At 45.7% G+C, this 14,153-nt stretch overlaps 1 protein-coding gene across 2 annotated transcripts in view; it reads right to left on the reverse strand.

Moving 5' to 3' along the window:
* Positions 1–5,080: 5,080 nt before the first annotated feature.
* Positions 5,081–14,153, reverse strand: part of FCHSD2 (FCH and double SH3 domains 2) — a 261,041-nt gene continuing 251,968 nt past the window's right edge. Inside the window, exons 15-20 of one of the 2 annotated variants that reach the window (XM_058663557.1) lie at positions 11,373–11,456; positions 11,075–11,252; positions 10,547–10,767; positions 9,475–9,604; positions 9,258–9,340; positions 5,081–7,130 (exon numbers count right to left, since the gene is read on the reverse strand). In XM_058663557.1, coding sequence (XP_058519540.1) covers positions 7,047–7,130; positions 9,258–9,340; positions 9,475–9,604; positions 10,547–10,767; positions 11,075–11,252; positions 11,373–11,456 — 780 coding nt within the window. In that variant the 3' untranslated portion in view covers positions 5,081–7,046. The remainder of the gene's footprint in view (positions 7,131–9,257; positions 9,341–9,474; positions 9,605–10,546; positions 10,768–11,074; positions 11,253–11,372; positions 11,457–14,153) is intronic. The other variant, XM_058663556.1, reaches the window with a different exon arrangement.

The raw sequence follows: 14,153 nt of genomic DNA on the forward strand, positions 1-14,153 counted from the left end.
AATGTCTTTGCATCATATAGGGTGCAGAGGCCTGTGGGCTGGGGGACTGGGGACACTCAGTCCTGGCCCTCTTTCCTCCTGCACAGAGCTGGAGCAGGGCCATCACAGACTTGCCTGAGCAGACAGGTGCTGCTCAAGGCTAACTGTGGGGATGGCAGGAAGAAGGGCCTGGAGGTAGCAGGAACTGGTGGAATGTGCCCCTAGGGGCAGCCTGGTCCCAAGGGCTCTCCTGCTTCTGGCACCCAGGGTAACCTGAGGCCAGGGAGGACATGAGTCCTGAGGGGCAGCATGGAGGAAACCCACAGCAGTCTTTGGGGACAGGGCAATACCAGGCCTGCCTTCAGACTGGGCTCGCATTCTTCCTGTAGAGGTGGATCGAGTCTTTACTGGGCGAGGGCAGACTGTGGTCGGCCCTAGGCCTTCTTAGATTGGTGCCAAATCTAATCCACACAGTGAGCCTCTGAGTAACAGGCACAGCTGATAGGCCAGAACTAGGGCACCCTTAGGGCTGGGCACAAGCCATACAAACATTGGTTGAACAGCAAAATCTACACTGTGCAGTCTGAGTTATTTATCTGTTCCCTTGAGCTCTAGACCACAGACTAAGCCCCCTCCTCCTGGCCATCATTCCCACTTGTGACCAGAGCCTGTTGCTGAGGCCGCTACAGCAACCTTCCAGCCTGTCTTCTTGCATGGCCAAGTTATTTCCTAAAGTGTCATGGTCACATGCTGAGTCCCTTTGAAGGTCCCTGGGTGCCATGAGAAGCCTTCCCAGTGCATGCTGCATTTCCTGTTCTGAATGTGCTTCTAAATGCCTTGCTCTGTTCAGAGCATGCTGCTTCCCGCCTAGCTCCCAGTTCAAACTGGGCCTTCTGGATCTGCCCACTGATAGCCTATCCCACACTGCCAGACTGCGTGGGCATCTCCCCTGAGCTCCCTGTTTATTTCTGTCCCTATTGTAAGTCAAGAGAGGTCTTGAGAAAGGCCAGGATGGAAATGGAAATCTCAAGCATGGTTCATTCAGTGGTTAAATCCTCTTGTTTAAGGGCTCAGCAAGTCTCCTCTTTCAGGACCTAAGGACTCAACACTTAAAATCAAGACTTGTCCCACCCCTCCCTACTCTCTGCCAGGTCCTCATGGCCACCAGGCATCACCAGCAGCCTGGCCTCTGCAGAGGCAGTTCTACCTCCAGAGATTGGTGGTCCAGAAGCCTAACACTGCTAATAGCCACCACTACTGAACCCTTGTGATGTAGGTGCTGTCTTGAACGGGAGAAAATGGGCTCTGAGAGGCTGAGACACATGATATATATGTGCATACATCCTTGTGTGCCTCATACACTCAAATGTCAGAACTCCTGACTGGGCAGGCCTGCAGAGCCCATCACCCCCCTGGGATCTGTATGTCCCCTGCCTGACAATCTTGAGGAGAGGCCTGTGATTCTAGCCTTGCCTCTAAGCTAATGCCCACTTGTGTCTTCTCCCTCTTCCATTCTGACTCCTGAGTCTGGAGGGTTAGTGTCCCCAAAGTGCGGGACCTGCAGAGATGCAGGAGAGGGAAATGAGGCCTGGGAGGCAGCTACTAGCTGCACAGATGAGCAAGGCACTGTCCATTCACCCCCACCTCCTAGAACCATATTCTTTGGTGACCTGAAAGACCAAGAGAGGTGCTTGGGACCCAGTCTGACTCAACCATGGGGCAGTGACTTACTTTGCTCCTCTAAGCCATTTCTTCTGCTTCACTGAAGAGGATGGGGAGGGGCAGAACTACCCACAAGCCCAGGGTGGGGCTGCCTTGCCTCGGGGAGAACAAGTTCATCTGCACTTGGTCTCAGGCTCCCCTCCTGACAGTGCCAGGGAGTTCCTGGGACAGAAGCAGGTGTGCAGAGGATGTCACCTGGGAGAGCCTCCCTCTGGGCTGTGCACCCTTGCTACAGCACAGGGGGCAAGACTAGGACCCCTGCATGCATGATCTCTCCAGCTGCCAGTGCTGAGTGCTCAGGTTTTCTATACTCCCTGCTTGAGCTTGACTCCCAATGGCAAAACTAGAATGGCTTGCATAGAGTCACAGTGGAGCTGGCATACAATCCAGGCTGCTGCCTCTCTTTGGAAAAAACTGGGTTCAGGTACTGCAGAGAGAGACTGGCATGGTCTCTGCAAATCCAGTTCAGTTCCACTGGGAGACCTTAGACAAATCACCAACTTCCAGGACCTCACGACCCTGTCCCTTCTACTGCCCCAGCCACATGACAGTTCTTTTCAGCATTGCTGAGAAGGGTTGCCTCTGCCTGTCCCCCCCCAACCTTAGGCCTTGATTAGCCTGAAATCTCAGGGAGGGAGAAGTGACAGAAGCCACTGTTCTGGCCCATTGTCATTTCCCTGTCCTGGAAGCTGTACATTGATTCCCCACTAGATTTGATCCCCTTAGGGATGGAGATGTGCTATAGTGTCCAGAATACGACCCATGGCTATAAGCTACTGAATGCACAAAGAGCAACAATAGAGGTGGTGCCTCAGGAATCCTGACAGTGCAGGTGGGGACCCAGCAGGGAGGGTCAGTGACCTACCATGCCTGTACGGGCTGTTTCTATGTCCCCCGTCATTGGTGTCTTGAGCATTTGTGCATGCTACTGGATCTTAGGATGTTTGTGTTCTCATGCTTGTGTTCCAAATGAAGGGAGCGAGGCCTGCAAAGGTCAAGGGATGAGCCACAGTCAAGGCATACTGGAGGGACTGGGGCCCAGGTCTTACTGCTGTGTCCCTCTCGTATCCCTGGCACAGCAAGGGTTAGTATGTGTCTGGTCCTTGGTGTCCAGGGGTGTGAGCCCTGCTCGGGAGTTAACTCTGTTACGGTGTAGCAGATGTTCCAGGAGAAAATTCCCAGACCAGCGCTTGCAGAGACATCATGGTGGCAGCACAGTATGTATTGTTTTGGTCACTGGGAGCAAGGGGCAAACAGTCCAGGAACAAGATGCTTTTTGACATTTGTGTGGCTCTTCGCAGATCAAGTAGTCACAAAGCAAACATTGGAGGAGTCTAGGAGGAAATGTAGCTGGCTGTATCAAGTACTACAATTTTGAGACAAATTATAGTTCTGACTTAAAAAGTTTTGTATTCTGATTGCTTCTGTTGTGAAAAACAACTTCATAACAAAGCTAATGCAGAGGCTTAGAGCAGCTAGTTTGCCACAAGGCCACATGGAGAGTGCTCCACAGTAAACAGGCTCCCAAAGCCAAAGCTGAAGCCACGGCAGGGTTCCTTGAGCCATGGGTGAGCAGCCTGGGTGTAGTCAGAGGCTGGAGGAGAAGGGCCGACTTTGTCACAGTCCAGGAAGCCAATGCCTCGAACAGTCACTGTGCTTGTCCCACTAAGTCTGTGTCACTTTGCTCAAATGCTGTGATTTTTTTCAAAGCCAAGCCTATCAGAACAGGAGAGCTAGAGGACTCCTCCCTCTTTTAAAGATGGGTTATGGCAGCTTAGACGGAAAGGGTCCAGCAAGCAGTGGCAGGACTAAGGCCAGGTGACATCCTTTCAGTGTGTGCTGGGGTGGGGGAGTCAGAGAGAAGGGAACCAGTGATGTGGTGTGAATCCATGGCTTGATTGTAGCCAGCTTTGTGGGGCAGAGGAGGCCAATAATTTGACACTGGGATGGGGCAAGTAACCCAACTCTGCTGCTGGTCACAAACCAGTCTGCAGTGCCAATGTTGGTCTCTAACATGAGCAGCTTCCACATGCAGGGGAGGCAGGAGATGAAAAATGACCTCTTGCTCGTCCCAATTGTCCTTCGCAGGTTTATGGTAAAAGACTTCATGTGCGTTCCTTCCCCTGGGCCTCCTGACAATCCCATTTGCTACTGTGTGGCTGGAGGACTATTAAGGGTGCCAGTGCCAATCAAGGGTACAGGCATGTTTGTAGAGGCCACCTTGTGCTATCCATTCCCTGTCCTTGCCGGGTCCACAGCATTACCCACGGTTGCAGATGACAGTGCTGAAGCTTGGTCTTCCTGCCTGTCAAGTGGTGTAATCAGCATTTAACCCAGATCTTCAGGTCTGACTCCCAGGGGCATCTTGATATTGCCTGTTGCTGAGTATAAAGAGAATCCTTATGGCAGCTCATTTGGCAAAATCTAACAAAGTTACATACAGAGATATATTTCTGACTCTCAAGTTTCACATTTAGGAATTTGCCAAGTATGGAATAGATTTACATAAAAGCATGTACAAGGATGCTATTTTTAGTTTTTCTAATAGCAAATGGCTGTAAAAAACCTGAATACCCATCACAAAAGGAATGTTTAAATTATGATATATCCCAATTTTTAGTATATGTGCTGCCGAAGCGAGCACTAAATTATGATATATCCCAACTGGAGAATATAATGCAGGCTTACAATGAATGACAGAAATCCAAACATATTATGTAATCCCTCTCCTGTAAATAAGCATTGTGCACATGAATGAATTTTATACACAGAAAATTGTCTGGAATATGCACTGCACATCCTCAGCTCTGGAAGGAGGAGGGATGCAGCCCTGCTCCTCAGGGTGGCTGGCTGGGTATGAGGGGGATTGAACCTTTAATCAGGAATTCTCTGTGCACTCCTGTGACCAATAAAGTACTTTGACACAGTTTACTACTTCTGAGAGTGGGGGGGTTAGGACAGGGAAGAAGAGCTCAGCATGACCACTTCCTAGAAGCTAGCAGTCACAGCTTCCAAGGCAACCCTAGGGACCCTCCTGTGCCATGGAGTGGCAGACTCCAAGCTCATGGCTCAGCTTGCCAGCATGTTCTGGGCCCTTTCCTACCTGCACGTTGCACAGCACTGACTTCTAGCTTTTGCTTCTGAGAAGGAATTGGAAGCAAAGGTGGTGATTTACTCATTTCCATCCTCACTACCCAGGATATGAGACTCAATTCCTGGGTGGCATCAAGGACTGCACACCACGGGTGGATGAACTTGCTTCCTGCTCTCTGCATCTGTTCAAGGGTTTAAACGAGGGCCCACAGGTGTTTTTCTAAGAAGCATGGTCTTTTTGGAAAAGCTTTGTTACCTGAATTTTTTTAAAAGGAAACATAGAGAACATAATTGCATGTTTTTATTATTCAACATTTTATATATAATAAATACAAACTTTTTACAGCCACGGCAAGAAAGCGCGCCTGTAAAGAGGCCCTCTGAGCACTGCCCGTGCTCTGCCATGCTGGGTTATGTGTCCTGGAGGGAGGGCTTACTTTCCAAAAAGGACGCATATTTTTACAACTTTATTTTTTTAAAATAAAATTAGCAGCTCTTCCAAAAAGTATTTTAAAATCTAACAAAAGATTTCAAATACTGCTCTGAGGTCATGGGAAACCCAGATTCAAAGACAGTTTGGCTAGCTGACAGGAAAGCACAGGACTGGGTGGCAAGAACTGTTCTGTGGATTGAGCACATGTCAGCAGACTTTAAAATCTTGAAGAACCACACCTTAATTTCTTTTTTAAACTTAAGAATAAGTTTGATAAACACAAAAGACCTCAAATAGATCAACAGGTTAAGAAATGAAGATAACAACAACAAAAAATCACTAAAATCATGTAGAAGATTCATCATCAGGTATTATCACTAAAGTGATCACATGACTAACTGAAAAATTGTTCCACGTTGACCTTACTTTTGGTTCAAAATCCCATGGGGACGTTTGGCGAGCATTTCAAGTTTTTTTTTTTTTTTTAAAGATTCTTAGGAGGGATGCAGTTTTTAAAGGATGATAGAAGTTTTGGGCTAAATTCTGTAAATTTGATTTCTTAACAAAAATTTTTAAAAAAGTAACAGCTGAACTTCCTGTAGTTCACAGATGACACATTCCATGCTGCACGGGGGTGGAGGGCCAGGGCCCTGGTGTGGGGCACTTGCTGCTGCAGGCTCACTGGGCTGCGAAGCGTAACATTCTCGGTTCTCCCTGACAGAAGACACTCGTGTTTCCGTGTTATTCTGCAACTATGCAGCATGGGCAATCCCATCTTCCTTTCTCTTGGAAAGCAGGTTTCCTCCATGGGCCACAAGTTCTTCCTCCCAAAGGCATGTCACGATAGTGGGATACAGAAGTTATATTTTCCAAGAGTGTCAGCTGGTTTGGACAAGCTACAACCCAGCCATGTGGGCCAACAGTGTCAAGGGTCTTCCTAGTAGAGAAGCTCAATGATGGGGGTTGGTGCCCTCAATTTATCTGGGCATTCAGATTCTATAGGTGCTGGTCAGAAGAATGCATACTGCAAAATTTAGAATGAAAAATATCCAAATATAAAGAGGACATTAAATTGGCCCATTTCAGGCCTGGAAGCTCCGTTTCTGCTTTTATTAGTCTGTGTGATGGACAAGACGCAGCTCTTGGTTCAGCCCCTCATAATACCTCCATTAATACTAAATGAACAGCATAATATTAATACAAAGTGGACACTGTTCTTTTAAATCTGTTAGTTGTGGAAGAGATGTGCGTTAATGCAATTGGCGCTAAACTCAGAACAGTTCGCCTTTTTTTTCCCCCCAATAAATTTCACTTTCTTAGTCTGGGGACTAACTTCGGGGAGGAGCCAGCCTCTCCTGAAATCCTTTCTTATGTTTCCTTATGTAGCCAACTTGATCTGATTACTACTTAATCAGATGAGCAAAAGCCACTTGAAGAAAGATGAGAATCTGCCACATCTTTGTGGCCACAGTAATATACTGTACGAGTGCACATGATCAGTAATTCTGTGTGCCCTGAACAAGGCCTGGTCTTGAGTCTCATATAAAAACGGACCACTGGTAGGCATGAGGGCTGCCCCCTCTCTGCTTCTAGGGCCCACAAGATTTGTGCTGTGGTAAGAGATGACATACAAAATGACAACAAAAAGGCACAAAATATCCAAAACATGGGAGGAGTTCTTCAGACCACCCAGTCACTTATAATCCTCCTTGTTTTCACTCTGTTCAAGAGTCATCATGCAAAGGTGCCTAAAAAACAAGACTGGCCAAGCTCTCAGCCTGGCCTTGATTGTAGCAGTAACAGATGGGAAAGCCCATCATCACACCAGTGTGATTTCCACATCCTCAATCTTCTCTGCAGGCCTTCGGTGGTTCTGCGTAGGTGGAGGAGGAGCTGCCCGGACCTGAGCAGGAAACAATAAGGAGGACTGTCAGTTAGCTTCCTGATTGGGTGCCTAGGTCATCTCAAACCATAACCATCCATCTCTATCCAACTACATGGGTTCCCTAGCTGTCTCATGCTTTTATCTAACCATCACCATTTCCCGCACTGAGAAGTAACTGCTATTTTGGATGAAATGTCAAACCCATGAATCAGGTTGCTGCCTAGGCTGAAAGTCCCATGGGTACTAGATTCACTGTGGTCCTAACATCCTTCTCAAGCCTGTGCTGGGACTAAGAGAAAGCAATGTTCAGGCAAGAAAGCCTCAGCCTGTCTCACAGGGGAGGTGGGCTGGGGTTAAGCTGTGAGAACATCAGTGAGCCATGGTAAGAAATATGTTCTTTATTCTGTCAGCAAATAGGAGCTCCTGGTGACTTTAATCAGCATCAGACTTGGGTAAAGATGACTCAAGTAACAGTTTAGAGGAAAGATCAGAGGTGGGCAAGAGTGCAGGCAGGATGACAAATTAGATGTTTAGAATCATCTGGATGAGAGCTGACATGAGTCTGAACTAAGGCACCAGTAGTGGGGGCGGTAAAGAAATGAACAGACTTGAGAGCTGTCTCTAAGGCAAACCCAGCAGGATTTGATAGCTATCCTATGCCAGATCTGAGGCTAGAGGGAGCCTAGCACAGTAGCCCAGTTGCTTACATGTACCAGGATCCCATATGAGCAGTTTGTGTCCTGGCTGTTCTTCCCCTGTGGCCTGGGAAAGCAGCTGAGGATGGCCCAAAGCCTTGGGACCCTGCACTCATGCGGGAGACCTGAAAAAAAAGCTCCTGGCTCCTGGCTTTGTATCAACTCAGCTCCAGATCAGCTCAGCTCCGGCTGTTGTGGCTACTTGGGGAATTAACCAGTAGATGAAAGATCTTTCTCTGCTGCTTCTTCTCTCTGTACATCTGACTTTCCAATAAAAGTAATTTTTTTTAAAAGAGTGATGGCTGGCCAAAGCACAGGTATGGTAGGGGTTCCAATACAGGTAATGTGGGAGAAACAGCATATCTGCAAGGGAAGATATTCAACACACTTTACAGAGTTTTGGAGGTATGGAACTTAGACCCTGAGACGTAGAGCCCAGGGAAAAGACTGCACAGATAGTTATAGATCTGTGAGTTATGGGAACATAAATGGTTGTCAGAGCTGTGGGGATAGATGAAATCACGCAGGGAGAGTGCATTCAGTGTCTCCTCGAGTACGGCCCAGGGACAGAACTATGAGAAGTACTGCAGAGACGGAGATGTCAGGAGTCTGCAAAATCTGCAGAAAGGAAAGGTCTGAGAGGTAGAAAGCAAAATAGGAAAGTATAGGGAAGCAAAGAAATCACTCTAGTTCTCTCCACTTCTAGTCCTCTTACCAGCTGTCCTAATATAATCTATTGCTTCCAGTCATCTACCACTTAGCTGCCATGGCAGTGTTAAAAATGCAAAGCCAGTCACCTTGCAATGGCTTCCTATCACATTTAGGGTCAAGACTCAAGTCCAAACAAGGCACTCAGAGCTATTCTGCTGAATGGAAACCAGCGGTTTGAAGAATGGTGTCAAATGCTGATGAACAGTCAAGTAAATTAACATGGGAGACATCTTCTGGATTACCAAAGTGAAAGCTTTGACCCTGGAGTGGGTAATGCTGTAGGATCACGGTGGCAGTGGCATCAAGATGGGCAGAAGGAACTAGCTGTCTGATTATATTTTCCCTGAGAACAGGATCTTTCTGAGGTGATGAAGTGTATCTTATTTCATTTCAGTGTCTCTCAAAGAAGCAAATATGGGGCTGGAAGTTAGGTTCTCAACAAAACTTGCTAAAAGAAAAGTGCTTCTGTTTAGAGCTTTTCTTTATATTCCATTTGTGGCTGTCCTCCTGCCATCCTGCCATGGCTCAGCGAGAAAAGCTCCAGTACAGACTAAACATTCCAGGATGAACTGATTTTATAGCCTTCCTTTCCAATAGCTCTTTTCACATTCCCAAACCCATTTCACCCTTGCTTGGCAGAGTCAGTAACAACACAGAGAGGCCCCAGGGGAACATTAATTTCTAACTGTCCATTTGAAGGAACTCTGTATTCTGTCACTTTGACAGATAGGAGACTTACAGGTCGCAGTTTGCCATATGAGGTCTCTGGAGTGTGCCTGGATGCCTGTGAGAATCCTGGTGATTCTGCATGGAGGCTGTTTTCTAAAGGAAGAGAATCAAAACAGCTCATTCTATTTGTGTTGCTCAGCAATAAAAATGCTAATACAGTTCTGTGTGTGAATACATGGATTTCTGAGGTGAAATGCATTTAGACCCATGCCAGGAAAAACCCTTACCATTTGCTGAAGGAGACCGAGGAAAGTACTGGGAACCCCTCTTGTCTGGGCTGGGGTACGGGCTGCTGGGAGGCTGGTCATACAGTGGCAGTGGAGGCAGTGAGGTGTGCAGCTTGGGGGAAGGAGAGATCTGCAGCAAAAGGAGGGATGGTTACCATGGACGTGTCTCCCCTTCAAGGAAGCTGACTTCGTACACATTCCCTTTCCCCAGAGGGGATTGTGAAAACTTGCCAGCCTCCTGAGAAGCAAGTGGGTTTAAAGGAACTACCCCAAAATTGTTTTGGGTTGCACTTTTTCCTCTTTCAGATTTTATTATACTACTGATTTGAGTTTATGCTAGACAGCTACCAAGTCACATTATTTTCTAGGTTTCTGTTGAAAACTTGCCAAAACCCAATTCAGTAAGCTCAACGAAGAAAAAAAAGAGGTTTTTTTTTTCTTGGGGGGCAGGGAAGCAATGGAGATAAGATAATTGGCTGAGTTTTTGTTTTAAATGTCAGGCTAAATGGTCACAATCACCAGTGCAACAACTAGGCAAACTCATTTCTTATTCCTCTTTGTGTCAGGCCTGCTGTGACAGAATCCCTGAGAGGACAAACCAAACTGATTTCAAATCAGAGTTTCCTGTAAGGCAAGTTTCCCTATGATGACAGTATCCCTGAATATGGAATGAGGGCTCTGGTAGGTAGGCAGTGAGCTAGGCAGGCAGGTTCTGAGAATGTGGGAAAGAAAGTGCCAGCTAATAGTTGTCCTACATAAAACAACTACAGATACTGCATATTCCCTCTCTGGTATTGTTTCTCTCTTTCACCAAACCAATCTTTAGCATATCATACACAATTCAGCATTTTTGTTAGCCAGTTCAGAGAAAAGAACATGGGAGAGAATGGAAGTATAACTGGACATATTCCATGAGGACTCCCCAAACTCGGTTTTGCAGGCACCTTCAGCTGAGGACTAGGGTGAAGGAGTGAGGCAGAGACCAGGCCCACTTTGGCCTTAGATCAGCAGATTCCCTGGAGTCAGTTTCTTTATACATCTTTTAATTTAGCCTTCCTTCCCTCTCCTGTACCTGAATCTCTTTTATCCAGGGAGTGTCACCATTTTCTGAGGCTGAAAGTTCTTCTACTAGCACCGATGGGAAAACTCCAATCCTTCCACTGAATTCCCCTTCCCAAAAGCCATCATCATCTTGGTTTTCTTTGTTCACGATGCGGATGATAGCCCCCTCAGGAAAAGACAGCTCATCATCTGTCTGGCCCTCATAATCATAAAGTGCTTTCACAAAACAGACTAGGGAACAAGAGAGAGAAACATACGGTAAGAACATAGACATACAGGTGGCTTCTGCAACTACCCCATTGCTCACATGATAACCAAAAGGGCCCTACACAGAAGAACAGTAAGCTGTACTTCCTTACACACTGAGGACCAACTCTAAGGTTCCACTGTGTAGGATTAATATAACCAAATACAGGAAAACATTCCTATCACAGAACAGTAATAAACTTGTGCTCTTTAACCTGCTGAAGGCTTATGCTAGTGTATTACAATTTGAGTCCAATGTGACCAAATAAAGAGTGCCGTGCTCAGTCTTTACCACTGGCATCTCCGTTGAGGCTGCCTGAGATGAGTTCTGCTTCTGTGGAATTGCTGGATGTGTGGGACCGGCTGTCCAAAGCGGCCAAGGACTGCAGCATGCTCAGCAGGCTGTTCGAGGTGGGGAACTGTAGGTACTTTTCTGGCACATAACCCACTTGGCCAACTTTATTTCGAGCCTGGGTAAAAGACATGTCATGAGACAGGTTTGTACACACAAACTGGACAGCGAACGGCAAGAACCAAAACAAATTCCTAGAAATGTCACAAGAAGGGGCGATATGAGCAAAGGAATATACCTTTACCCAGTCTTCCATATCTCCATCTTCAATCACTTCTAACACCTCATGTTCCTCAATGGTCAACTCATCTGGTTGAGAAGCCTGCAGTGTAGGATGGTCATGGACAAAATTAAAAAGGTTAGATAAGGAGCAGGTGTGTGCTGATCATAACAAAAACTGGGGATCAGAATACTGGAATGATTTTGAAAAGCAGAAAAATTTAAATGCTGTAAAACTATCATAATGAAGTGAAGTTTTACTTTCAAAAAACAAAAATAAAATTACAACAAAAACTGAAGAGACTGAATCCTCAAGAGGCAGCTGGGTTCAGTGAATACAGCACCATGATGAAACAGAACATAGGTTCCAGCTCATGTATCTATTGGCAAATTGCTCAACTTGATGCCTTTGTTTCCTCAAATGACCATCCTGCCACCCCTGGAAGACGGAGGAAGCCAATGGGGGATGCAAGCACAGAGCTGTGATGACATTGGCAGCACAGGCAAAAGAGAAGGCACGGAGTTGGAACTGTGAGAGGGGGCTACCATGGAGTCTCAAGCTGTGAAATGCAAAGAACTATGTACATGGGTTAGATGATAGATTAAGCTTAGCCTAGGACTGATGTGGAATTACTGTAAAATTCCAGAAGAAAATGATTGAATGTAACCATGGTTTGGATTTATTATGCTGAGTTTACTTTGGAGATGGGCTTATCTATACACACATTATAATGGTGTTCTTTATCCCTGACAGCAGGAATCTGCTAGCATCAACCATCTAGAGACTGCCCATGAGACCACCAAACCTGCGAAGAAACTGTCAGAGGCTAGGCAGAGAGGCCAAAGAATTTGTTAAGCTTTGCTTCCTAAGGAAATGTCCATATCACTTGTAATAGACAGGCACTGGATAGTATCAGGGGCTCTTTGGTAAATAGTGTTAACAAGTCTACTCCAAGTTACACAATCAAAAATAAGGCAATAGGTTGCTTCTAAGATTCACTTCATCATCATTTAAACATTTACTCAAAATCTAGATTCTGGATGAAGCCTAAGGCTGTCAAATTAGAATATGTCAGGACCAGATGTTTAAGTTAATTACCTCTGATATAAAAATATCAGGGAGAATAAAAAATCTGCTTACTTACTCTTGACAGATTTTCCTGTGGAATTTCTTTGCTACTGTAAAACCACACTATGCCTTGTTATAGCCCAGCAAAAGGCAGTTTGTTTTCCAAATTGCACAGAAAGTTTTAAAAAGAGTATCAACATGACTAGACTTTAATGTGTGTGAGAGCAAAGTGAGGGGGGCAGAAGACCTTTAAATACATCACTGTCCTCGTAAGAAGTCCATGAATTTTGTTCAGTATAAGCAGATCACGAGCTTGACTGTACCATCCTCATGCATTATGATTAATTATTCCACTTAACAAGGTTGAGTCCTCTGGATGACAACAAACATCTACAGATTTGGGTCTCCAGGAGTCTTCTGATTCTCCCAACCCAACACTCCCACTCCTCATTCTCTGAGTAAACCTGGCCTCTATGTGTCTACCAGGTTGTCACTCTTATCCAGCATATTTTCTCCCTCCTTCCTGTAGGATGAGTGGATAATATTACCATGGGATAAATCCAGCTTCAGTTTGTTTCTTTGGGAAAGTGACTATAAGACATTTTTGAGTCTCAATTTTCTTTTTTGTTTTTCTTAGAATATAAGTTCCATTAAGGTAGATAATCTGGGAGGGGGTTTGTAATGAACAATGCTACACCAGCAGCCTAGAAAAGAACACAGCACTAGTACATGGAAGGTGCTCAAATACTATTTGTTGAACAAATAACTAGTCTGATAATATTGTCCTACAGGGTTTATTTTAATTTGAGAGGTAGAGAAAGAGAGAGATCCCATCCACTAATTCACTTCCCAAAAGTCTGCAACGGTAAGGGCTGGACAAGGTCAGAGCCAGATTTCCCAATTACCTAAGCCACCATCACCGTCTTCCACAATAGCAGGGGGCTTGAATCAGGAGCTAAAACTGGGCACCAAACCCAGGTATCTACCAATATGATATATGGGTATCTTCACCTTAACTTTTAAAGGCCAAATACCCATCCCTCCCCTCTTAACAGGTCATTGAAGGGATTAGGAATAAACGTGAACAGAAGCTATTATTGTGTATGAATTGAGATGCAGCACATGGCTTCCCAGACCACCTAATGTAAGCTAGTTGCTTCCTCCTCCTTTTGTTCTTACAAGGTTTTGCATATCCCTCTGACACTATCACAGCATTCTTGATAGTCGTTGATCCCTGTTGACCGTGGAAAGGGTGCTGCAAGAGCAACCATATGAAATCAGGAAGCAGTCTAGTGCTTTTCATGACTAGGCAGCAAGAGTGGTAAATGGGTAGTTAGGGGTACAGCATGGTCAGAGATGAACCTAGGGAGACTAGAGGGACCAGATCAGGGACATTACAGACCATACAGAGTTCTGTGGGCTTTTCCTACATGAGACTGAAAGCTTAAAGAGGATCTTAGGAGGGGGAATAAAATAACATCCCTTATGTGTTTAAGATAATTTCTGGTTGCAGTGTATAAAATGGGTTGTTGAGAGGCAAACATGAAGGAGAAAGACCAATTATAAGGTCCTTCTGCCCCTCTTGACATTTGTCAATGCAATGGCCTAGACCAAGGTGGTAGCAGTATCAGCGGTAAAGGTGGGTCTTGCACGATGGCTCAGTGGCTAAATCCTTGTCCTGCAAATGCCGGCCTCTAATACGGTCACAGGTTCATATCCCAGCTGCTCCAC

Source organism: Ochotona princeps, chromosome 4, assembly GCF_030435755.1.
Source record: "Ochotona princeps isolate mOchPri1 chromosome 4, mOchPri1.hap1, whole genome shotgun sequence".
Classification (NCBI taxonomy): Eukaryota; Metazoa; Chordata; class Mammalia; order Lagomorpha; family Ochotonidae; genus Ochotona; species Ochotona princeps.